General features: G+C 42.4%; 1 protein-coding gene across 2 annotated transcripts in view; it reads left to right on the plus strand.

The window, feature by feature from the left end:
• The window catches only part of ATP13A5 (ATPase 13A5), a 120540-nt gene that overhangs the window by 43206 nt on the left and 50891 nt on the right, over window positions 1–26443 (plus strand). For both annotated transcript variants that reach the window (XM_084802635.1, XM_084802636.1), the window contains exons 10-14: window positions 4375–4545; window positions 7325–7482; window positions 9533–9721; window positions 13908–13969; window positions 16907–17057. In XM_084802635.1, the coding sequence (XP_084658761.1) occupies window positions 4375–4545; window positions 7325–7482; window positions 9533–9721; window positions 13908–13969; window positions 16907–17057 (731 nt within the window). The remainder of the gene's footprint in view (window positions 1–4374; window positions 4546–7324; window positions 7483–9532; window positions 9722–13907; window positions 13970–16906; window positions 17058–26443) is intronic.

Here is a 26443-nt window from a genome sequence, read left to right on the forward strand (position 1 = left end):
CAATGGGCTTTTCTTACGTTCACTTAAGGCAAAAGTGAAGTCACCAATACCAATATCTACATATTCTAAGTGCCGGAGGAAAAAAAAACAAAAGGAAAATGATTTATTTTAGAGTCAGATCTGGTGAGACACAAATATACAGGGACCCAACTATGTTTCTAATTAATTTCTTCAACAACACATAAATCCCAGCATGCATTGAAATATTTTATTTCGTAGAGGAAATGGACCCCATTGGGCAAGCATACTCTGAAAAGGATTCAGATAGAAGCATCCTATGCTTGGTATTTGGGTGTTGAGTCCACAAATGCAATTCAGATGCCTCTGTTTTCCATTTGCAAAATAGCCCTTTGCAGACCCAGACATTTTCATTTATGTAAAAGCAATGCATAAACACTTCCAGTACCCTTATAGGAATATGTTTTATAAGTAGCATTTATATCTCAGTTCATCATGACATCAAACAAGTGAGGCTAGGAGCTATTAAAATACCAAGTTTCAAATGAAGGAACGGAGTTGAACAAAGACCCGGGTTGCTCTGTGATTAGTGACAGGGGCAGAACTGGGCCTGGCATTTGCTCCCAAACACAAAGTGATGCCTGAGTGCCGAAGGTGAGTCTAAGGTGGGAAAACTGTGGCCCTCACTTTGGTGTCATCACCCCTTTCTCTATGCAGCTGTCCCTTCCCATGACACCCACACATCTCCAGAGTTTTGTCGTCAACTGTCACTGCTATGTGAGAAGCTTAACTTCATTTTCTAACTATGTTTGGTGTTTATTTTGATGTAAGTCAGTGACTCCACTAGTTACTCTTGACTCCACCCTGGCTACGCAAGCCCTATAGGACATCAGGATGGGACCTAGACCTAGGTCTCCTTGTGGCTGTAGTGCCCCTCCAGTCTGGGAAGGTGTCTGAGACCTCTCTATAGTCTTAATAAGTCTACAGTTTCTATAGCATTATTAAGTATTTTCATATCCTCCTGAAGTGCGAGTCCCTTTTCAGAGGGACAAGTGGTGTAGACATCTCTTTTGGATCCCCTTTCCTCTCTTTCAGGACTGCTAATTAGGATGGAAATGCAGGAGAGGGAAGGCATGGTGAGGAGAGAGTGTCTTATTTTCTAGAAGTCCCTAGAATCCACAGCCAAACTTAATAATTGTTTTCAGGACTCAGAGGCTGTTTTCCAATTTCTCTGTCCTTACTCCTTTCCTGTGGGCAATGGGCTCCTTCAAGGTTCCTGCTTCGCCCTAGAGGGAGGAGGTCAGAGACAAAAGGGCACATGATATGGTGGTGGTGGTGGTGAGGGGCAGAAGCCATTAATATTTACTATTTTCTTAGTTTTAGTGTGTGCTGTTTTATAGCAGCGTTTGCACACCATTCCATTTACAATGCAGTTCTTTCGAGGCGGGTGAATAGGAGGCCGAGAGAGGGGAAGTGATTTGCGATACACGTACAGAATCCAAGTAGCGCCCTTGAGATCCGGGTGCATTTGTTCGGCTGCTCATTCCCCGATTTCACCAGTTTATTAGCAGGAAAATCTATTGGGGGATCCAGCAGTGAGAGAGGCTGAGAAGGTTTCTGTCGCAAGTGGGAAATATGAAAGCCAGAAACGGCACACACTCCTGACAACTGCTTCATGAAGAAAAACACCCAAGCCTTGTTTCCCAGAGCCTATGCTTCTAGCCGGTGCCTTTGGCCTCTCTCGGGGATGCTCATAGGTGAGAGGGCGGCATTCTTCCTCCTCTCCCCTATTCATGAAAGAACTGAGTGCCTTGACGTTTAGGATAGATGCACTGACCTGAGATGGACACACAGGATGTTTCCTCTGCAGTCTTTCTGAATTGATTTTCTGCCACACAAGCTTGTAAGCAGTGGGTAGAACCAGAACTCTTCCTCTCTCCTTTCTTTCACTTCTTTTCATCCATCCTTCCTCTTGCTAGTTTATCTGTTTACTTGATACGCGCTCTGGAATGCCTGTTGTGTGCCAGGCACTGTGCTGGGATCAGCAAGATACAGGGAAACTTGCCCCACTGGCGGATCATTTTCTGTCAAATGCTCCCAGTGATGCGATAAACATTTCAAGCATTGTCAGCATGAAGTGACATCCAGCTCCGTGGGGACATGGGGGAATCTCCCTTTGACAGACGCTGAGGTCTCAAGGTCCCTGGCGACATCACTGTAATTGAGAAAGCGCAGTCAAAGTACTTCCTTCTGAAACGTACTCCAACCTCCTTGCACTCTAAGTTTGTTTTTCACACGAATCACATCTCTTTTTGGACGTGCCAGAAAGTCCCAAGCATGTAATTCTTAATACTATATGAATAGTGTTAACTCTGTGTAAATTTATCTGCCTGGAGTGTCACGCCCAGAACGGTATCCCGAGGTGACTTTGTTTGATGAGCATCTGTCTGTCTCCAATTTCACTGGGATTTATAAAAGGAGACTAGTTGCTACTATCATATTAGTCAAAGCAGTATTCTGGATTACTTGTTTTGGTTGCAGTAATCTCTAAGCGTCTGCCTATTACCAGGTCTGGTTTAAAAAAGAACGCGGTACAGTCATTTGGAGGCTCGCCACAGGTTCTGTCGCTTCTGCAGAGTCGCTTAGAATGCAATTGGTAAATCTACCCAGAGGATGGATACCATCACTGTTTTTAAAGAAAATGGAGTCAGGACAGGTCTCAGCTTAAGGGATTTGCTGGAGATATTTAAGACTGCAATAACAAAAGTATTATAGCTTCTTAAACCTTATGATGTAAACATACTCCACACTGGGAAACTAGCTGTGAAAGATCAGTAATAGAGTAACCTAAGTAATTGCTTTTATTAACTCAGCAGAAAACATATTTTTGGAGCCTATTATGTGCCATAGGGTAAAATAAGAAGTATGAAAAGTTCCATATGACAACGTTCTTGCTCTCCGTTATTACCTAGAGACACGAGAAAGAAATGTAACTAGAATCAATATAACGTCTTTTCTAAATGAGAAAGGTGCCATACTATTTTGATAATTGGACATTTAACACGAGACTGATGGAATTTTGAATTTGTTCCAGTACATTTTAAAATGGTTTAAGTCTTAGGACTATGATGTATTACCGACATTTTCTCGGCGGCGGGGGGGTGTTGGCTGTAAAAATGCGACCTTTTGAAATTCTAGGATATTTTCTTTGTACCTCCTACATTCTGTGGTACAGAATGTCACCTCCCATGAGAAGGGGACAGGGACTGTAGCAGCTGAGACGAGGTGGCACTGAGGGGTTGGCTGAGAGGTCAACAGGGGCCCTGCTCAGTTGGAGCGTTGATAGCGATTAGCCCTGGAAGCCACTGGAACTCTGGTGGGATCTAGAAATCGAGTCTGGGGTTTAGTTTGTAACAGCAAGGAGAAAGAAATATTTTTCTCATAGAGAATAGGATAATGGTGTGCTGGATAGTTTTATGTCAACTTGACACAAGCTAAAGTCATCTGAGAGGAAGGAACCTCAATAAGGAAAATAATACAAGCCTGAACACCAACCAGTAGAGAATTTAAAAAATTAGTCATTGATGAGGGAGGGCCCATTCTGCTGGGTGGTTCCACCCCTGGGCTGGTGGTCCTGGGTTCTATAAGAGAGCAGGCTGAGCAAGCCATGGGGAATGAGCCAGTAAGCAGCACCCGGTTGTAGCCTCTGCATCAGCTCCTGCCTCCAGGTCCCTGCCCTGCTGAGGTCCTGTCCTGACTTCCATCAGTGGTAGGAGTATGACATGGAAACGTAAGACAAAGAAACCCTTTCCTCTCCAACTTGCTTTTTGGTCATGGCATTTCATCGCAGCAATTGAAACCCGAACCAAGAAAAAAAGTGGAATGGTGCCTTCGTTAGGAGTCATCTGGCTCAGGTGCTTTTACAGCTTGGGCCCCTGACCTTGACGAGGACAGGGCTTCTGTCTCCTGTTCATACTATATTCCCACCACGTAGCAGTTTCTGGCACAGAGTAAGCGCTTTAAGGCATTTGTGGAATAAACAGGGAAATGTGCGGATGCATAGATAAGTGTCCAAATAAAAGGCATGTCGAAATAAGCAAGTACATGTTTACAGCTTCTGGATCGGTGATGCTGGGTGATGGATGCTTTGAACATGGCAAGGTGATCATTTAAACTGCTCGTTAAATTATGACAACAGACCACACATCTCACATAAAGGAGCGATACGCAGAATTTAAGCAAATAAACTAGGACCAAGCGTACCGTTGCATGAGGCACAGGCATTCCTCGACCGACGAGGCCTTTGACTCATGAGATGAGTGCCAAAATGGCTTTGCTTATGGGTTAACTTCTTGAAATCAGCCTCCACCCAGTCTGAGTAACTACCCAGAATCAATAAAATGCAACCTTCTTTAGGAGAAAGTATACCTGTTACAAAGACACCATTGCCTCAAATGGAGAACACCATGCCCTGGAAATCCCACAGCTTGGAGGATTACCGGAAACACGTGCTTTTCTGTGGGACGGAAGTGATCCAGGTCAAGCCATCCGGGGAGGGACCTGTTAGAGCAGTTGTTCTGCAGACAGGTGAGTGGATCAAACTTGGAGGTGGGAATTTTTGCTTAGGGTTATGGACTTTGCCATATTCTGGTAACAGCAGCCACACTCTTTCCTAACCAGGCCCTTATGATTCTAAGTTGCCATCACTTTACATCAAGTATTCATTGTTAAACCCTTCTATGCAATGCGAGGTGTGCATAGACATTGAAAATCTCCCAAAAGGCTTGCGGCTGTAGGCTTCTCTTTTCCCTCGATGCTTCTTGGAGTGTTTCCCTGCAAAGCAATGTCAGTCACAACAACCACGAAGGGTTTTTTTTCATCTCTAAGAGTTGCTTGCTGCATACCACCACCTGGGTGCTCAGCAGACACGTCAGGGCCAAAGGTCGAGATATGACCTCGTTGTCTTGCCTTGCCTCTCTGTGAACAACATCACGTCTCGCCAAGATGTTAGCATCCACCATCCTTCATATCTCTCTTCCTCTCAGACCAAATGGGCGTTGAATCCCAGGGACCCTGCTCCCACCTGCTGAGTCACGGATGCCATGCCTTCCCCCTCATGGCTGGCATTTATGCAGGCTTCGTCATTTCAAGTCTACACTACCATACCAGAAGCACTCCTTTGACTGTTTTCTCTCAGCTTTGGCTCTAATCTCTCTCTAAACTACTCCTCAGCCTGTCACCACAGACACATTTTTCTCAGCTCCGTTTGCAGTGGTACATTCACACCGTGCTTAGAATGTTTTCATGGCTGTATCTGTTTTCATTTTTCACATGACATTACACAATCAAGGCCTCCCGTGACCTGGTCCAGGCACAGCATGTGCTTGTGCTGCTGCGCACATCCATAGAGGAAAGCCACATCTTACTTTTTGATACTATGCTTTAGTTTGGTTTGTGAATCCACTTATGCTAGATGAATACTGTCTTAATTTAAAATATGGCTTCTGCGTTAAGACAAGTTAGTGGACTTTAGAGCATCCTTCAGCCAGGTGTCCAAACAGAAACTAATGTTGAAAGTCCTATAAAGCAATGATGCTTTCACTGTAGCAGGAAGCTGAATTAAGAGACCCTGCCTTTCCATGCATGCTTCCAAGGTGCTTAGATGGGAGCTTAGAGGAAACTATGATCCTACTCTCCAAAGTCCAGAAGATCATGTTTGCGACAACCCATGTGTCCAGCAAGAAATATGGATAAGGCCACTTTATACTTAGAAAACTGATTCATATTTAACAACATAGAGCAGCCAGTCATATTAGTCAATAAGTCAGACAGAAAATGAGCATTTACTACATGCTATGTAAGTTAACTGTCGTTTGTTCCTTAAGGCCATGGTATGATATAAGGGTCAGACAGATGTACTTAATTAACTCGGTTAACTAAACTATGGCATGGTGATTGATGTCATATGGCCGAGCATTGCAGGGAATAAGCTACTTTTGGTTCAAGTTTGGACATAGGAGTCAGGAGACACTTTTTGATGAGGTGGCATTTGAAATGAAGCCTGATAGGGCGAGGGAGGATTTAGCTAATAATACAAGAGCTAGAAAGAAGGGCACAAAATAGAGTGCACAAGGGGCTTCTGGGACCATTGGATAGTTACAACAGTCTATGAAGATATAAGTATACGGTGTTGAAGAGGACTTTGAGTACTATGCCTAGAAGCCTGAGCTTCAGCCCTCGCACATGTTTTTAAAATTATTTTGTTATTTAATTAATTTATTCTGATTCATCTCAATTGTTATCCCATCCTTTGTATCCTCCCGCATTCGCCCTATTCCAATCCCCTCTGTCTGTGATAGAGGGAGACCTCCTCCCCCACTATATGGTCATAGGCTATCAATTCTCATCTTGGCAACTTGCTTATTCTTTCTTTGAGTGCCACTAGACTTCCCTACCACGGGGAAGTAGTCAAATATGGGACACCAGAGTTCACGTCTGAGTCAGTCTCTGCTATCCACTCAACTGTGGGGAATGTTCTGTCCATTGGCTAGATCTGAGAAGGGGTTCAATGTTTACTACATGTGTTGTCCTTGCTTGGTGCAGTAGTTTGAGCAGAACCCCTGGGCCCAGATCTACCTATCATGATGTTCTTCTTGTAGGTTTCTAGGACCCTCTGGATCCTTCTATTTCCCTATTCTCCCATACTTCTCTTACCTAGAGTCCCAATAGCATGTCATCACAACTATCCCAATCTCCTGGGAAGTGAAGACTTTCATGTGACATACCTCTTGGGCTAGTGTCCAATTACAAGTGAGTATATACCATATGAGTCTTTCTGCTTCTGGGTTAACTCATTCAGTATGATCCTTCCTAGGTCCATCCATTTTTCCACAAATTTTGGGATTTCCTTGTGCTTTTTTTTATAGCTGAGTAATATTCCATCCTTGCACATGTATTCTTAAAGAAATCACTTGCCTTGGACCTTCTGCTTTTTAAAATCTTCAGTTATTTTTCTAACCTGTTATCTATCATCCACACATGCCTGCTTTCTCAAAGTTTTCTCTTGGCATCCCATTTTCTCCGGCCAACTTCGGTCAATTTTCTCAGCTTTCAACTTCCAAGTCCGGGTTTGCTTAACTCTACAGATGAATGGATGGTTGTACTGTGGGGACCACTTGAAGCTCTGACTCCCAGAATAAGAGGAGCTGCATAGGGGCTGCAACTGATTGCTCTCAGTGAGTTTGAAAAAGGAAGGCAAAGGCACCACTAGACCAGAGCGATGCTGTGTCCATCTGAGACGCTAGTGACGTGGCTACTGAGGTTTGGAAAGGAGCTGAGATGTCTTCCTCTGTGGTTATCTTCCTAGGTTATAATACAGCCAAAGGGGACTTGGTGAGGTCCATCCTCTACCCCCGACCTCTGAACTTCAAACTGTATAGCGATGCCTTCAAGTTCATGGTGTTCCTGGCCTGCATCGGTGTTGTGGGATTCTTCTATGGCCTAGGTGTCTATATGTACCATGAAGTAAGTACTGCCAGTAAGCCTTGTCAGTCATAGGTTTTCAAGAGCTTGACCTAACTCCAGAGGTTTGATAAAATTGACTCTAGGTCCCATAATTCTGAGTCAGCGCTGAACAAAAGAACTTTCTTAGATTATAAAAATATTCTATGCTGACATCTCCAGCAAGACTTGGCTGGAAATAACAGCTGGCTCTGCGGGGTTTCTCTCTCTCTCTCTCTCTCTCTCTCTCTCTCTCTCTCTCTCTCTCTCACACACACACACACACACACACACACACACACACACACACACACACAAACTGATGTACAGTTCATTGGCTGCTGCAACATTTGGCAGGGACAATATATAAGCCCAGAGAGCTTTATAGGAAATGCTCACTTAATCAGATGAGAAACAAATGAACAGAGCACAGAAATACATAAGAGGCTAAGCAATTAAAGAAGAAACCTAGTGGGGTACAGAGAGGACAGAATGAAGGCAATCTTGATTGTCACATCTAGTTTTAACATTTTCCATTCAGTTTTGAAAGTGGCATCCCAAGTAACCCCAAACATGACATAAGTGGCTTGCCCATGCTTTCAGTTTGGTGTCTGCAACAGAGTTAAGCATCCACTTTTCCTTTCTTGAGCAGATACCTACTTTCTTTTAAGCAACAGGGTACTAAGTTCATGTGGGCGCTTCCCTTCACTGGTTGCCTGGGGGGTGGGATGTGTGTTGCCACTTGTGACCTCTGAGGGTTTTTCTGGTCATGAGAGTTCATTCTGATGTGTGTTGATGTGGCCTCCTAGACATGCTGGGACCCCACCTATGGGCCAGTCAAGGAGAAGAGGAAATTATAAGTAAAGCATGGGTGTGAGGCTGGGCACGGTCCAGACTGGTAGTACCAGTGAATTCTGGGTATTTGTGAATGTGGGAGGGGCCAGGATATTGGTAGACGATGACATAATCCCAAGAGTTACTGGTCAACGCTCACAGTGAAAACCTAATCTCTGAACGGTCATTTCCAACTGGTCTTAGGCTCTAGGGAGGGAGCCCCCAAGGAGTTCAGTGAATTTGTCACTGGTAGAAAATAGAATCTGGACAGAACTAAGTGGAATGTCAAGGCCATTGAGTCTAGAATGTCATGCAGTGTGCCAGTCTGACCCGGAGAGTGGAAGTACCAATTAGTAAAGCAAAATAAGCCTTGACCCAGCCTGGAAGTGAAGGTTTCCTGGACAGGGCTCAACATCCGCACCAAAGGCTGGAAGCTGGATCCCAGACCTTGAGGGTCAGAAACTTTGGTCCTGTGGCAGCCACTGCCTGCACTGGTTCAGGATTAGACAAGTTTGAGTCTGCAGCATCAAAACTCCTCTGTGTGAGTAGCTGGAGGTGGTAGGGAAGCAGCAGTTGTCAGAAGCATGTGATTTATGTATCTGGTGCAGACACGTGTGTGCCACGGTGTGGAAAAACAAATCTCAGTACTGGCTTCCCCAGAGCTAAGAACACACTGAGGTGCTGTGATCTTGGAGGCTTTGGCCCCAGTGTTTGTCAGGTCTAAATACTGAATACCTCTTCTGCCCCAGACACCGAACGGGGCTTCAGACTTTCAGACAAACGGGGATTCAAAAATGATGAGCCACAGCTCCTGCGCCGAGGACATTTGGAGGCTGGCGCAGGAGAGAGACTTAAAAACTAACACAGAGCTTTGGAAGTGAACTATTATAGCCTAGGACCCGCCTGTGTGAGCTGCGTGGTGACCGTGTGAGGCCCTGGGAGTTTAGAGGGTTTGTGGAGGTGTGAACAGGGGACAGGTGGAGGGACATGGAATGGTGAGAGGTCACTGGGACTTGGAACAGGGGTCAAAATGGTCTCCATGGGTGTTTAGTAGGGTCGACATGTGTTTTCTTTAAGGACAACGAGGAGATCACGCAACCTCACCAAGAAAGCCAACTCACCAGGAATACTCAGAGCCAAGATCTAGGGCTTCCAAGTGCTACAGGAGGCAGCCAGGCGGGAGGAAGGCGCCATCTTGCCCTGCTTGGCTAACCTGTGTGCATCCTTTACCCCTCTTCAGGTCCCTCCGAGAGAGACCGTAACCATGGCCCTCATCCTCCTCAGTGCCACTGTGCCTCCCGTCCTCCCAGCCGCCCTGACCATAGGCAATGTGTACGCCCAGAAAAGGCTGAAGAAGAAGAAAATTTTCTGCATCTCCCCACAGAGAATCAACATGTGTGGCCAGCTAAACCTCGTGTGCTTTGACAAAGTGCGTTTCAAACTTTCCAGGTTGGGGGGCTGGTGGTTTTGATGGATGGCCTAGCTGGGAAGGACCCCAGAGACTGTCTCCTCTAGAACAACTACTTTATGGTGGAGAAACTGAGGCCAAATGTAGTCACGGACGGAGGTGGCATGAGGTCACAGTCTAGAAAGCAAATTTGTTGACTCAGAGGGTGGCCATGTGGCCATCTCAACATGGTTTCCTTTCCCTGGTAAAGATTTAGTACTTTTGAGCCCATTTATCTTTTGTAATAGTCTCTTGTCTCAATAATTTCCTTTTCAAGCAAAAAAAAAAGTGGGGAACATCCACTTTTTGGGAATGCCTTGTCTGGAACTTATATGAGCAAAATTCCATTCACCTCCAGCCACTGCTTCTTAAAAAGAAAAACAAGGAGCTGACAATAATTAGTGTTGACACTGTTCCCTCTGCTCTTTTCTCCTCTTCTTTCAGGGGTCAGGGCTCCAGGCTAAGAACATATTATGTCTACTCAGGGGCCTGGAGAGGTGACAGGGAGACTATATGCTGGGCGAGCATAACTGCTGTTGTCCTGCAGGTTCCAAAATTCTCCTATGGGAACCAGGAGGGACCTGAGCATCACCCCCCTGCCCTGCCTCCCACCCCTATCCCCCCTACCCCCCCCCCTGCTGCCTGCATATCCAGATTCTGTTCTCTTGTTTGACAGGCTGTAGTGCCATGGAACTTGGCTGATCTTTCCCTGTTTTGGTTAATTTGTGTTTGAATAGTTAATTAACTCTTTGGCCATATTTTAGCAAAGCCTTATCCTTCAAGAGCTAATGTTGTACATGGTACTTGTGGAGTGTTATGAGTGGTCATTCCGAGTTTGGAAGAGGGAGGTACAGCATCTAGCCGAGGATGTAGGGAACATGGGAGTAAGACAACTGCCATACTGTGAGCTGTGTGTCGATGGAGGCCCAAGCAAGCATCCGCAGGTGTTACCAGTTGCCAGCGGGAGGCCACTTCTGAGCTGCAGAGAATGGAATGGCCCAGATTCAGAGATGGCCAGATCAGAGCGTAAGGATGGAAAAAAGGTACCCAAACACTGGAAACTGGACTTTCCCGTGAAATGATGCTAAGAGGCTGATTGATGTAGCAAGCTAAGCAGGGGCCGTGTCTCGAAGGAGAAGGTGAAGTCTTAAAACACATGAGACAAAAAAATTTTATAGAATGTTTTTGTTGTTGTTCTTGTGATGGGAACTTTATGAAGAGGCTATTATTTCCTTTTCTTGTTCTTATGACCCAGCACTGAGAAGCAGCAACTTAGGGGGAGATTTGCTTTGCCTCAGGGACGGTCTGTCATGGCGGGGATGGCAATGGTGGTACTCACACCCAAGAAGCCGAGAGCTAGACTTGAAGTGGATCCAGGATCACCTTTGTGACCTAGGCCCAAAGGTTCTACAACCTTCCAGAACAGCGTCCCCAAATGGCAAAGGGTAGACTATCTGGTACTGGAAAGAGGAAAAAACCAGTTCTGTTCTGAAAAGACATCAGGTGCCCACTGCAGAAACGGCTGTGAGGTGGCTCTTGCTGAGTTTCCGGGGGCGGGGGGGGGGGGAGCTAGAGAGCCAGAGAGGGAGTGGGCCACCTGGGGACAACTGAAAAGACTGTCATAGTCTTATCTGGAGAGTTCAGGGGAGGTGTGTAAGGAGGTCCAGCACTGCTGTCCTCTGGTGAAAGCAGCCTGCCCCTTAGATTGTTCTGTTTTCTCGTTCTCTTCCTTTTTTTTATTTGGCAAACAACAACAACAACAACAACAACAACAACAACAACAACAGGGCTCATTATCCATCAGGTAGGAGTTAGCCAAGCAATAGTTTGGCTTTAGATTCAGGGTCAGAGTGCAGCTCCTTGTTTTTCGATAGGGTCCCTTCTTACACACACGTCCATCAGCCATACAAGCCTCTAGACTACAAGAGGGCGATTTATAAGCCACACCCCTTATGTAATTTCCCCCAGGGTGGGGAAGGGGGGGGCTTCCGTTTTACTTCCTGTGTAATACTTCTCTCTGCATCCTCACGCATCATCTGCTAGGTGGCCAGAGGGGCCACATCCCTGTCCACTCTACGGAATCCCATAATGCCTGGCAGCATGGTGGAGTGCTACAACACCTGATGGGTGTGGCGAAAGGAGGACTCTAACCCTGAGTCCCAAACTAAGGGGCTCCATTGTTACTTGATGTAAAAAGCTTGAACTATATAATTGTACATGCTATTGCAACAGAGCACCCCCACAATTAACTTCCACTTAGTGTTGTATCACTGGGCTTCTGAGTGTATTTGTTTCTATATGCACCCCTCCCTCCCACTGCCCCTCCCTCACCCTCCCTCCCTCCCTCCTGGTCCCCCTCTCTCCCTCTCCCCTAATCCCTTCTCCTCAGCCTGTTATATGATCTTTAAGATGGCTTCTCTACTCAGTTTTCAACCTGAGCTTGGGCTTGAACGTTATTATGATAAAGGTCTTTCCTTTTCCTTTCTATTCTCTTTAGATTTTACCTTTAACTATAATTTCATTTTCTTTCGAGTTGAGGTTATTTTTGTTGTGTGAGGCCATCTTGACACAGAGAAGTCCCATTTCTCTTACCTTGTTGCCAAAACTCTCTGTGTTCATGCTCAAAACAGTGATGCTTAAAAGTGTAACTCCCCCCCCCCCCGCCACATCCCCCCCCAACCTCTGCAAAGAAAACATCTCAGTTTGAATTAAGCTGCTAATTCTTTCTGAAACAGAACAACCCAGGGGGATTTGGATAGTGAATGTGCAGGCTGGCACCTTAGAGAAAGCAGGGGGGAAATGTAGCAAATTGTTCCTTTACAAAAGTCTCCCTGAGGGAGTGGCCTCTCTGAGCCTGCCTGTTGCCTGTCTTAGGGAAAGATGAATGAATTCGAGAAAGAAGGATTTTAAAAATTCTTTTAATTTGGAGACTCACAGTGGGTTTTTTTGGTTGGTTTTGTTTTGTTTTGTTTGTTTGTTTGTTTGTTGGTTGGTTGGTTGTTGTTGTTGTTTTGAGACAGAGTTTTCTCTGTGTAGCCTCGGCTGTCCTGGACTCACTTTTGTAGACCAGGCTGGCCTTGAACGCCCAAGTACTGGGATTAAAGGCATGTGCCACCATGGCCCAGAGTAGATTTTATTTTCCCACATGCCTAGGGGAACTCATCAACCTCCCTGCTGGTGGAGGAAGGTTTTCTGGGTTCTGGTTTAGTATTCCAACCTGTGGCTTACCGTGATCCGACCCTCCTGTGTTTGCTCAGTTGTCAGGAGGAGAAGAGCCCGGTAACCAGGCCTGTAACTCATCATGTCGATATGATGTGTTGTGACGACAGATGATGCCATCAAAAAGGAAGCTAGGAAGCCCAGTGTTTTAAATGGTGATGGCTCTAAATAGCTCCTGGGGGAGCTGCTGGTGTCGGTGCTCAAGGGTATCATGTCTGCCTGACCTGTTCTGGAACAGCAGCAGCCACTCCACACACTCTGAGCAGGCCCAGAGTGGTTAGCCTAAGGCTGCAAGACCACAAGACACGCTGCTAATGACGATCTGGGACACTGAAAGTGGCATAATAGATTCAGTTCTATCTGCTTTCTAGCTTACATTAACTAACAAATACTTTGCCATAATACAGAGTACTTCCTGACCTTGATCTGACAATAAAACTCACTTCCAGGCATTAATTAATGTTTATTATTAGCATTCCATTCCTATCTATGGGCTGAAAGTTCTTTGTCAACATTTTATTATGATTCGAATGGTTCCTGTATCGGCCATAGCTGTAGAAAATTATGGTGAACCAAGTGGCAAAGGGTAGACTAACTGGTGTTGGAAAGAGGAAAAAGCCAGTTCTGTTTTGAAAAGGCATCAGGTGCCCACTGCAGAATCAGCTGTGAGGTGGCTCTTGTTGAATTCCTGCTTGCAGTAACTCTCTACAACAGCAGCAGCAGCAGCAGACAGAACAGCACACAAGCAGGATCAAAGAAAGCTCTTGCACAGTATGACATAGAAACTGGCACCTGCCGGGGATCCTGGGCCTAAATGCAGATGCTAATAAATAATGTTTTGGATGACTGGATATGCTGTTGATTCTTGGAAGCTTAGATTTCATTTAAATCATGATATCAAAGCTTTAACTATTCTGCTTAAAAAAATCAATTATCACTTTTTATTCAGACAGGAACTCTCACAGAAGATGGGCTGGACCTCTGGGGGACTGTCCCGACTGCTGGCAACTGGTAAGATTCTAAGATGGGAGGTGTGGTGCTAGGTCACTGTGGGAAAGTTCAAATCCATCCTTGAGAGATTCACACTGGCTCCCACTTATTTCAACTCGTTTAATTAAATGCGCCCCAAGTCAGACAAAGAAAGCAGATCTGCACATTCAACATGAAAAAAAATGGAATAGACTGAGATAGATGAGTAAGGGGCCAAGTGATTAAAAAGCAAGACCATGTTAATTAAAGATTACAAGGCATCCTGCGTGGCCGGGCAGACAGGTGTGTTCAGAGACCCAGAAAAAGGTTCCATTGCCTTCTTGTAGAGTTCACAGTCTAATGGGATGAAGACACACGAGTGAACTCACCGTAGATGTACCACACGTGCCATAAAAATTTTTACTATGAAGACATAAAAATCAGAATGGAGACAAAACAATAAAAATTTTTTTCCAATATAACATACAGCTCCGATTTTTATGACACATGATGATGGAAGGTAGAAAGTGATTTTGAATTTTAGGGCATCAATGATGACGCCCTGAAAATGATGGCATATGAGGTAGATTTTTAAAGCACATCTAGGTAGAAATTTCACAGACCTGGCCTAAAGGCTGTCATGACAAAGCAAAGAAGATAACCATATAGATACATACATGCCCCTGGGAAGAACAGGAGAGCAGAGGGAGAGTGATCCTAGCTCCTTCCTGCATGGCTGGGGTGTGGCTTTGTGCCTCCTAACTGGTGATAGCCTCTGCTCTTCAGCCTTGGTTCCCCTACTTTGGCTCCAGACGGTGGCTAATGCATCTTGAGAGTCAGAGAAACACTCAGACAGGGTTCAGCAAGCTAGTGATGGGGCCAGGTGCAGCACAGACACAGGGGGATGTTGCAGAAGATGGCCCAGGCTGAGCACAGGAAACAGTTTGATTTCTAGCTCTATTCGTGTGTGTCTGCTTATGGTTGTTCAGACGTACTGATTAGGCTTCTGCCCAGAGGAGCAGGGTGCCTGTGGTCCAGGACAATGAAAGGGGAAGATGCTTTTCATACTCCTCACTCCCATCTTTCTCCATGACCCTAGCACTCTGATGCTTTTAAGGGGTAGAATCCACTAAACCTAATCACCGTTCAGCTTGAACCTAAGTAAAAGTCGCTACACTGTCAGTGGGGACAAGAGGCTTCAGTGGCAGGGTGTGTGGACTGGAAAGAAGTTTCAGGAAATGGTGGTAGACTCCAAGGAATAGATTCACAAGGATCAGTTCAAAGCCTCTGCTTGCTTTCAGTTGCTTGGACCACTACGCAGGCTTCTTCCTGCCCCAGTTATCTCATGAATGCTGCTTAGAGTATGTGGCTGTTCAGGGAGCTCTCAGGGTTTATATACAACGTCACAAAAGTCCATGTAATTATATCTAAGGCCCCTGAAATTTGGTTTTTGATTGGCCAGCAGTAGTCTACAGCAAAGGGAAAACTCCATATCCAACTCGAAGAAGGGTTGTGTAAGCATTACTCTGTGGGTAGGATGCTTTGGCTGAACACTGAAAACAAACAAACAAACAGGAGAGCAGAGGACCATGAGCAGAAAAATCCCTGAACAAGTAGAGACAGAGCAAGAAGCTTAGTCGGCCTCTGGAATCAGAACACAGAGGATTTTGGTAGGATCAGCAGCCCGAAGGCGAGATAGAGCTAGGATAGGTAGCCTTGATTACCGGATGATGTGTCTGAGTGTGATGCCTTTCGCCCAAGAAATCTGTATGCAGCCCCGGGTACATAGTCACAAAAAATAAATACACAAACCAAACACTTACTGATAGTGAATCACAAATTTATTTTAAACCTATGCTTTATATACACACAGTTTTACCATGTACTAAAGACAAAAGCAAATTTATGTAGTAACAAGGTGACTGTTCTTGTTTTTAAATAATGAATCAAATCTTGGCTGAATATTCGATATACTAGGAGCATGCTTGGGGTTTCTCAGATTTGACAAGTGCTGTTGTTGTTGTCTTTTAACGTTTAAAGGGATTTTAAAATTTTATTTTATGTCTCTGTTTGGGTCCCAAGCATAGCCATGTACACCGGGTGTGAACATGGAGCTCCCAAAATGGCATTGGATGCCTTTGAGCTGCTGGTACCAATGGCTGTGAGCTGCCAAGTGGGTCCTGGAGGAACCTGAGCCCAGGCCTTCTGAAGAGTCTTGATCAGTGCTTTGATCTTGTAATTGTCACTACTAAGAAGGCTGCCTTACATAAATACATATTACAAAAAGACAGAAATATGTATAAGGCCAGATCGTTCAGTCCTGACTCCAAGACAACATTAATTGAATGCTTTTTACTAATGAAACTCATGATCCTGGCAACGCAAATAGCAAATTTTAAAGCAAACATGCTAATATCATACCATGAAAGGTGCATTAACCTAACGCGTGCTAAGGAATGACAGTGGGGAAACATTAAGAGTCTTTGTTTCCTGTGACTAAACTGTCATGTTCTGTAGTTGGAAGTTTTGTGTGTATAATGCAAACGCTGCGATTTATAATGCAACAGTAGTCTACGTTCTGGGCTTTGCTTGATTATGCCTGGTGCACTGGTGTGCACTGTGCAACCCGGGAATGTCCTGTGTCCAGAACAAAGGCTGTGGTGAAGCCATGGGAGGCAGCGTGGGTTAGCACTGCACGAAGTATCTTGGCTTCATCACTCGTTTGATTTCGGATTAGTTTGTGGTTGTTGACATTCAGAAACATTTCACTGTAGCCATAATTTCCCCAGCCCCCAGTCATTTACTTAGTCCTATATGGGCTGTGCCCAGAGTTTAAGAACCAATGGTATAGATTACAGGAAAGTCACCGAAGGGGCCAAGGGTAAGAGGCAGCTACCTGGGTGCTGCCTTGGTAAGATTTAAGAGGAGGAGCATGCTAATGACCTTTATTGAAGATTTTAATATTATCTTCTTAACCAGTTTCCAGGCAGTCCACAGTTTTGCCTCAGGCGAGACTGTGCCCTGGGGCCCGCTGTGTGCAGCCATGACCAGCTGCCATTCCCTGATCCTTCTTGACGGGACCATCCAAGGAGACCCTTTGGACCTCAAAATGTTTGAAGGCACTGGCTGGGTAAGGTGATAGTTGTATCAATCATTTAAACGAGAACTTGAAGAAACCTGTATTGGCAGAAGTGGACCCTTTTGAATTCAGTTACCAATCTAGAAAACGGTCATACTTTTTCATTAGTTATTGTTATAAATGAGAAATCCTTACAAATACATGTTTTTAAAATTTTATCATTATGCATTCATCATAAAAAGTGAAAAGATTTATAGTGACAGTTTCTTCAATATCACGTGCTTTGATGGACAGATCTTCCCTCTACTATCCTTCCGCTTTGTAAATAGTCTTCTATGTATGTACATATATATATATGTATGTATGTACATATATGAAGTGTATGTAATCTAAGTCCCACATATGAGAGAAAACATGCAATACATGGTTTTCTGAGTTTGACTTATTTCATTTAATGTCATCTCCCGTTGCATCAATTTTCATGCCAAGTGACAAAATTTCATTTTAGTAATGAGTAGTACTCCACTGTGTAAGCATGACACAGTTACCTTAGCCTCTTATTCACTTGTGGACACCTAGGCTGTTTATCTTCACTGCTGTAGGCTGCCATAATGTAAGCAGGATCGTATAGAAGTTTTTACTGATTTTAATAGTAGCTGGACGATTGACATTACTACCAACAGTATATAAAGGTTTCCTTCTCTATGAGTCCCTATCAGCATTTGTTGTGGCTTCCTCTCCCAATTTACCTGCTCCCTACATTCTGTTAGTCTCCTTGGATGTGCAGCTTGTTAATGACATGTCGTCCTGTTTGTCAGTGCTTGCTCCTATTTCCTGAGCTGTTGGAATCTTTCTCTGAAAACCCACACCTATGTCTATGTCTTGAAGTGTTTCCCACTCCCTCCAGGAAATCTAAAATTTCAGGTATTACATTAAAGTCTTTGATGCATTTTGAATCAATATTTTCACCAGGTAGGCGATATGAACCTAGTTTTATTTTACATGTGCAAGTCCAGGTTTCCCAGGGCCATTAGTATTTTTATATGTGTTCTCTCTCTCTCTCTCTCTCTCTCTCTCTCTCTCTCTCTCTCTCTCTCTCTCTCAAGGATCAGATGGCTGTAACTGGTTTATCACTGTGTGGATCTATTTTCTTGCTCTGCATTCTGTGTTTGTGTTAGTACTATGTTTGTTTTGTTTCCATGGATCTGTGGTATAATTTGAAATCAGCTGTTGTGACACCTCCACCATTGAGTTCTGCTTTGGTTTGCTTTGGTTCTTTGCAGTCTTTTGTGCTTCCAAATGAATTCTATTATTGCACTTTTTCTAGTTCTGTGGAGAACATCTTTGGGCTTTTTACGGAGATCAAATTAAGTCTGCAGGCTGCTTTTGGTAATATGGCAATTTCTATAATATTGATTCTGCCAATCAATGAACATAGGAGGTTTATCCATCTTCTAGTGTCTTTTTCAATTTTGTTCAATGATGCTTAAAAGTTTTTTATTGTAAAGGGTTTTCACATCCTTGGTTAAGCTTATTCCTAGTTATTTTTTAGTTTTTCAGCAATACATCAGTTTAACTATGTGTATCTGATTCAGCAAGGGAAAAAAGTGATATAGAGTATTTAAAAAAAAACAAGTCTAGATTCAGAAGACAATTATACTTACCCTCCTCAATTCTACTTCATTCTTTATTAAAGAATAAAGCATTATTCTTTAATATTTTAATTAACCCTCAGTGTCTTGTGTCATGTTTATTACAAACAGACAACATTTGGGATCTCATAGTTTGCTTGTTAACACAGATGTTCTTAAACATCTCTATGGGGACAGAGTATAATTTTTAAAAGATCTATACTAATTTTGCTGTGTAATCGATTTTGTAGAATGCTGCCTACTGAATAACACTGGGCTGTCCAGCTGGGTCAGCCTCCACACACAGCGATGAAATGCCGAGAAGATCAGAGGTGATCTTGGAGAGGCCCCTCAAGTATTTCGTATATGCAAATAAACTCTGATGGAGGGATGACAGCCTGGTAGCATCCTAAGACTCTAGACACAGAGTGAGGAACAGCAAGCTTGGGGCCATTCATTGCCACCAGTTACACTTCTGGATGGAAAAGTCAGAAATAACTGAGACTCTTTTATATTTGTTTAAAAATAAACTTCGCCACACAATCTTGAGCAGTTTATGTCTATTTTAACCCTCTATGTTATCTTGTCTTACTCCAAGCAAACATCTCAGCAATACTTGCACTTTCCTTGGCTCCAGATTCTTCCTTCTGATCTTTCTTGGACCTCTCCCCTAGGCTGAATCCCCTACTTCATCCTCTAACTCCTCCTCCCATGGCTGGCAGGAAGTCCAGCCCTGTTCTATCCCCTGCCCAGCCATTGACTATAAGCTGCTTTCTTGACATACCAGGGAACAATTGGAGAGCAGTGTTTACTGGACACTGAAACAGAAATCAGAATTTAAATTACACAATAACCTTACGCTTATAGAATATTGCTATTATTTCTTAAGAATTTTGTATAACATATCCTAGGTATGCTTTGAGGCTGTTATGGATGAGATTATTTTATGATTTCCTTATTGTTGTTGATTTTATGTCCTGCTATTCTTAATGGCAGTTTAATGGCAGGGGCATTTAGGCACTTAAGTATAGGGACATGTCATCTGCACACAGGGTTAATTTGACTTCTTCCTATTTGAAATCCTTTCATTTTTTTCATTTCCATTACTATTTGGCTAAGACTTCAACTGCTGTATTGAGTAAGAGTGGAGAACACCTCATTTTTACTTTTCTAGGAGAGTTTCCTCCCATTTGGTCTCATGCTGGCTGTATGGTTGACATATATGGGAGTCTTTACAAACACCACAGGCAGCAGGATGTTGAGCCAAGGGAGGCAAGAAGGAAATCCGGTACAATATCACCCAATAGCTAATGTTGTTACAAACCATGAGAGTCTGACAGTAGGTAGTTTATTTGATGCGTATTTAAGCATAGATATCAATTTGGTAAGAAGCTTCCTGCTAATAAGTAACTCAGTCTCTAGTGCACAACAAAGCTTATGACATGATTATATCCAAATACAAATAACCTCCTCCATAACAATGGGTTCTATAGATTAACTAAGAAAGCAAGCTCAAGGTAAAAAAAGCTCATGATAAAGGTCTGGGGGAGAAGAGTGCTATAGATTGACTAAGATGTAAAAAAACACTCAATGTAAGGATCTAGGGGAGCTATGGGACATAGGGGTGCTAGTGGAGCTAGGAGGTGTGCAGAGGTTGCCAGGATATCAACCAGGAATCCTATCCATTCACATAAGATTTCTCTAGTTCTTGTCTGTGAGCACAAGTACCTACATGACCCTCCACTCACAGTAGCCATTATTTTGTTGATGTATATTTGTTATGTTCCCATTTTCTCCAGAGCTGTTGCCACAAAGGCATGCTAAACTTTGTCAAATGTCTTTTTTGCACCTATTGAAATAATAAATGATTTCTTTCTCCAGTCCATCCATGTCTGTTTCATTTACTGATCATATACATCTAACTGTCCTTGCAGCTCTGGGATGAAACCACTTTGTTATGTTATATGATCTTTCTAATGTCTTTTTCAATTTGGTTTACAAATCTTTTATTGATAATTTTTGGAATCATGTAATCACAGCAATTAGTCTATAGCTGGGTAAACTTTTTATTGGGGCCCTTAACACTGTCAGGGTAATACAGGCTTTATATAATTAGTTCTCTTTGATTTGTTTTCTACTTATTATATGAAATAATTTGAGGCAGGCTGGAGTCAGAGCTCTATAAGTCTGGTAAAATGTGGCATTGCGTTAGTCTGCTCTTGGCTTGCCTTTGTTGGGAGACATTTTTTCTGTTGCTGCTCAATGTTGTTGATTGTCATGGAGCTGTTTAGGCTATTTCAATTACCTTGATTTAACATAATTGACATATTGCTACTAGATTTTGCAGAATTTTGGGGTATATATTTTCAAAGTATTTCCTAGTTATCAGATTTTGTTATAATCTGTTGTAATCTTTCCCTTTTCATATCTGCATTTATTAATTTGGATCTTCTATTTGTGCCAATAGCTTTGAGTAAGGCTTTATTGAACTTGTTTATCTTTTTAAAGAACCAATCCTCTTTTTTGTTTGTTTGTTTGTTTTTGGTTTTTTGGTTGTTGTTTTTTTGTTTTTTTGTTTTTTGTCCTGTAATCTTCATTTTATTGACTTTACCCCTACTCTTAATTTATTTTCATCTATTGCTTTTGGCTTTGGCTTATTCTTGTGTTTCTATGAGGTAAACTATTAAATTATATATTTGAAGTTTCCCTGGTTTTTAGGTGTAGAACATCAGACCAATTCTGTTCCTTAGAACTAACTCTTTTGTGTCCTAAAAGTTCTAATAAATCATGTTCTTATTTTTATTGACTCTCATGATTTTTAATTTCCTCCCTGACTTTTTCAGTGACACATTGATCATTCCAGAGAGTATTATTTATTACCCACATATATGTGTAGCTTTTCTTGCTATTGATTTTTATTTTTTTTTATTCTACTGTCTACTGATAAGATTTAAAAAATGTATCTTTTTAAAGACTTGCTTTATGGCACAAAATGTGATGTGATTTTTTAGAAAATTCCACAGGCTGTTGACAAATGAATATTCTCATCTGATAGCTAGACTGTCCTGCAGATGTCTGTTAAATCAATAAGTTTGATCTATTTGATTTATGTTACTGTTGAATAATAAGCTTTTTTGTTTTGTTTTGTTTTCTTCTGGCTGTAGTGTTTTATCTATTAATGAAAGTAGAGAATTCACATAATACTATTGTATGTGGACCTATCTGTCTTTTTAAATGTTTTTTGAAATTGGGTTCCTAAAGACTGAACCTCTAGCTTTAATTTTTTTACAAATTCTTAAGGAATTTTTCAAATTCTTACAAATTCTTTTTGTAATATGTACTGTCCCCCTTTATATATTCTAACTAATTTTGGTTTAAAATCTACTTTGTAGGTAAGAATAGCTAATCCTGCCTGTTTTCTGCATCTATCTGATGCAGGGTATATAGTTTTCCGTTCTTTGATTTTCTGTTTTTCTGTGTGTTTACCAATGAAATGTGTTTCTTGCAGCCAGCAAATAGTTGGATCTTCTGTTCTGATTCAGATGGTCTGTGTTTTTTAATTAGAGAGTTGAGACCATTAATATTCAGGGTTATTATTGAGATATGTTTGTCATTTCTTGTACTTCTATTTATACTTTTCCTAGTTGGTTTGAAAACTATTTTTTCTGACTGTTAGAGCTTGCTGATTTGTCAAATTGGGAATGTTTGAGTCTTTCCTAATTGTTATTTATTTTTCTGTTCTTATGGGATTTTCCTTTTCTTGTGCTCTTATGTTGTGACTATATTCTTTCTCTGTATGTAGAATACTTATAAATATCTTCTGAAGTTCTGGCTTAGTGGCTATACTTTAGTTTTAGCTTTAAGATAAAAAGTAATTCTACTGGATATGATAATTTTGGTGGGCAGTTCCGTACTTCAGGAATTGAAACAGTTCCTTTTCTGCTTTCCTGGATTTGGGGCTTTTTGCTGAGAAGTTTGATGTTATTCTGATAGTTTTGTTGTTACATGAAACTTGTTTTTTCCGTCTTGCAATTTTTAATGTTTTTTTTAACTTTTTTGTTTTAACATTTCAATGCTAACCTATCTTGAGCTTTTTGTTTCTTTATTTAGTTTTGGTCTGGTTTATTTAGGGTTCTAAATGCCATACATATATACATACATATACATATACATATACATATCCCTAATTTTGGGAGAATTGTATTTTCTAGTTTTATTGAGTAGTTCTTCTATGCCTTTAATTTTTATGGCAACTCTCTCCTTCTATCCCTATAAACTGTGAAGTTTTCTCTGTTGATCATGTCACAGATTTCCTGCAAGCTGTGATCATGTTTGTTTGTTTTTAATTTACTATCTGAATGTAATGTGTGTGTGTGTGTGTGTGTGTGTGTGTGTGTGTGTGTGTGTGTGTGTACAAGTATGTGTGCAGGGCAGAGGACAACATTAGGTACAGTCTTCATCTTCTACCAAATCCTATTTGTTGCTGTGTATATCAGGCTATCTGGCCCACCCATTTCTGTGGATTTTCCTGTCTTTGCATCTTAGCTCACAGTAGGAGTGCTGGGTTTACAGGCAGATGGGACTGTGTCTGGCTTTATGTGGATTCTGGGGGTCAAGTCTTCATTCTTGGCAACAAGCACTGTACCTATTGAGCTATCTCCTCACCCTCTAAATCAGTTTTCTTCCTTCATTCATCTGCGTGTTTAATTTTTTGTGAAGTTACTGAGAAATTTTAAAAGTGGGATTTTGAATCGTTTGTCTGTCATTTCAGTGACTTGTTAGGTTCCACCCCCCCCCAGGTGTTTAGGAACTGTAAGCCTCTGGGGGTGTTGTTGCTTTATTTTACTTGTGATTTACAGGTCTATTTGGGTAGACCTATCTTTCATGGTTTTCCCCTTCTTTTGTGGATTTTGTTTCATGTGGGTCTTATTACTGAGGTCGTGCCTAAGAGCATCAGAAAACACAAATAGTTACATTATAATATGTAATACAACAGCAGCAAACTTACAGTTATGGAGTAGCAGCCAAATAATAAGAGTACATGAGGAACTGTACTGAAGTGTTGCAGCATTAGGAAGGTTGAGAACCACTGCTCAAGAGCATTCTAGCTGTGACAATAGCCTCACACACACACACAAAGCTACTTAGGGCAGAAAGAGGTTTGTTTCAGCTTAAAATTCTAAGTTACAGCTCATCAATGTGGGGGAGTCAAGACAGGAACTTCAAGCAGCTAGTAATATGACATTTACAGTCAAGAACAGAGAGCGAGGAATGCTCACTTGCTTGCTTGCTTGCTTGTATTCTCTTTGATTTTTCCTGCTGTTGTGCAGTTCAGGGAATGGTGCCACCTGCAGTGAGCGATGTCTTCTCATACATAGCCCTTAATTAAGACAATCCCTATAGGGGCTGAGGAGATGGCTCAGTGGTTAAGAACACTCACTGGCTTCTCTTCCAGAGGTCCTGAGTTCAATTCCCAGCAACCACATGATGGCTCACAACCATCTATAATATGACCCAATGCCCTCTTCTGGTGTGCACGGAGATAGCATACTCACTCATAAAACAAATAAATAAATATTTTTTTAAAAAGAATCCCTACAGGCATGGCTACAGGCCAACCCAATAATTCATCCCTAATTGAGACTCTCTTCTTAGATGATTCTAGGTTTTGTCAAATTAATAGTTAAAGCTAACTACCCCAACATACAGAATTCCTTTCAGAATCAGATTTCTCTTCAGCCACAGCCTGTGAGGTAGACAGTGGCACTGTTGCACCTCCTCCAGCATCTGCTCCTGCAGTACCTCTTGTTGTTGCTATTACTATTAATGTATGAATATTATTTGAATGAGTTCTGGTCTTGTCCTAACAGGATCTATCAACTGTTGTTTCAAAGAATTCTGTTAGAGTACAACATCGTATAGGAATCCATAAGTTCATAATTTGGGGAAATGCTCTTTAAATAAAGTTAAATGTCGTTTTTGAATAAGGATCTTCTCAAATATACTGTGGTAGATTTTGAATATTCAAGAGAGGATATGGTGTGCAGTATCCACAAAACTCATGTAACCCTGAATCCTTCTAGATAGTCCAAAAGATGACACCAATGTCTCCAGACAGCCGTGAGGAAACACTAGCGTAAATCAGACTCCCAGCTACAGCTACAAAACACTTGCAAAATGAAAAGTGCAAGTAAGGAACTGAGTTGTTCATTTCAATTGTTCTCAGGTGATTTAAATGTAGGTAGCCACAGTGGGCTGGTAGCTGCTGTACTGCATGGTAGAGGTTCATCCACCAACATAGATAGTCCCTGTTCTAACTAGTCCTGTTTTCTGAGCTGAGTGTGACTGACAGTTGAAGGACACAAACCATAAACCTATCCTGGATGCTCCTGTGACAGTGCCGTTTGCCTCCCCCTCCCCTGGCCCTGGCTATGTGGATCTAGAACCAAGAACATGAGCCCTTTATCCTATCAGTGCATTTGACTTAACACCTCCTCCACAGGCTTGGGTGAGCACTGAGATTGTAAGGGACTTTGGGCACTGCAAAATGTCAGACACATAGCACATATTCATTAATAAGCACCTCTATTATAAACATTCTGCTGACCTGCAAAAAAAGGGGGGGGGGAGATTCTTTGACACTTCATGGTATTTAAAAGGCAGGAAAAGGCTGGAAAGGGAGCTCAGGTGGAAAAGTGCTTGGCTTGCAAACACATAGGTCTGAGTTTAATCCCCAGAACCAAGGTAAAAGATGGGCATGGTGCTGCACACTTGCAATCCTAGTGCTAGGAGGCAGAGACAAATGCATCTCTGGGGCTTGTTGGACAAATAGCTTAGCTGAATCAGAGCCCTGGGTTCCAATGGGGGAACCCTATCTAAAACACATGGTGGATGCTGCATGCACCTGCCTACAAACCTGGGTGCGTGTGTGCACACACACAGACACACAGACACAGATACACACAGACACATACAGACACACAGACACACACACACACACACACACACACACACACACACACACACACACGGAAACATTTAAATCTGGTCATCAGACCATGAAACATACCTCACAAGAAGCTAATGCAAAGATGATTAATGGGAATGCTTGGCTTTCTAGAAGTCTGATGCTTTAAAAAGGGAAACCTGCTATAAAGGGAAATCTCTAAAACCCAGAAGTTGAGATGAGAGTGTTGGCTCCAGAGACGGTTTTGATGCAAAGATAGAATAGTGTCCAATTTTGTGGATCTTGATGAAAGGCAATCAACAAACTGCCTGCCAGTTCCTAATCCCAGCGGAACTGATGGAGGGATGACCCGAAGCTATTGTTACTATGAGTGACTTGGATCCTGATCATACTAATGTCTTCTTCTACCTGCACAAAAGACAACATGCCAATCAGGCTTTTGTTTGTGCCCACGAATATTTACTACCCCCTCTGAAGGAACTGCCAAGATGGTCGCGTCCACCTCTAACCAAAGCAGTTTTTATTAAGGTTTAGTCTGGGTCCAACGGAGCCTAGAGTTGAATCCTCTGTTATCTGAGAGTCTTCTAAACGTTAAGAGGATAGGGACAAGGCCCAGATAGATTATTAAGACAACTATAGCAAATTCCTTTCTCATATTTTAATATTGGTTAACATTGATTTCTTAATAACACTGACGCCTGTATTTGGATGTTTTATCCACTGCATAAAACCCACTTTCAAATGTGCTTTCAAATTTGGTAGCAGCCAACTACTAGCTTTCTAGCTAAGTGAATTAGACCAGTAACACAGGTACACCATAAAAATGTGCCCTTGCGTTT

Source organism: Acomys minous (assembly GCF_964271855.1).
Source record: "Acomys minous genome assembly, chromosome: 11".
In the NCBI taxonomy this organism is placed as follows: domain Eukaryota; kingdom Metazoa; phylum Chordata; class Mammalia; order Rodentia; family Muridae; genus Acomys; species Acomys minous.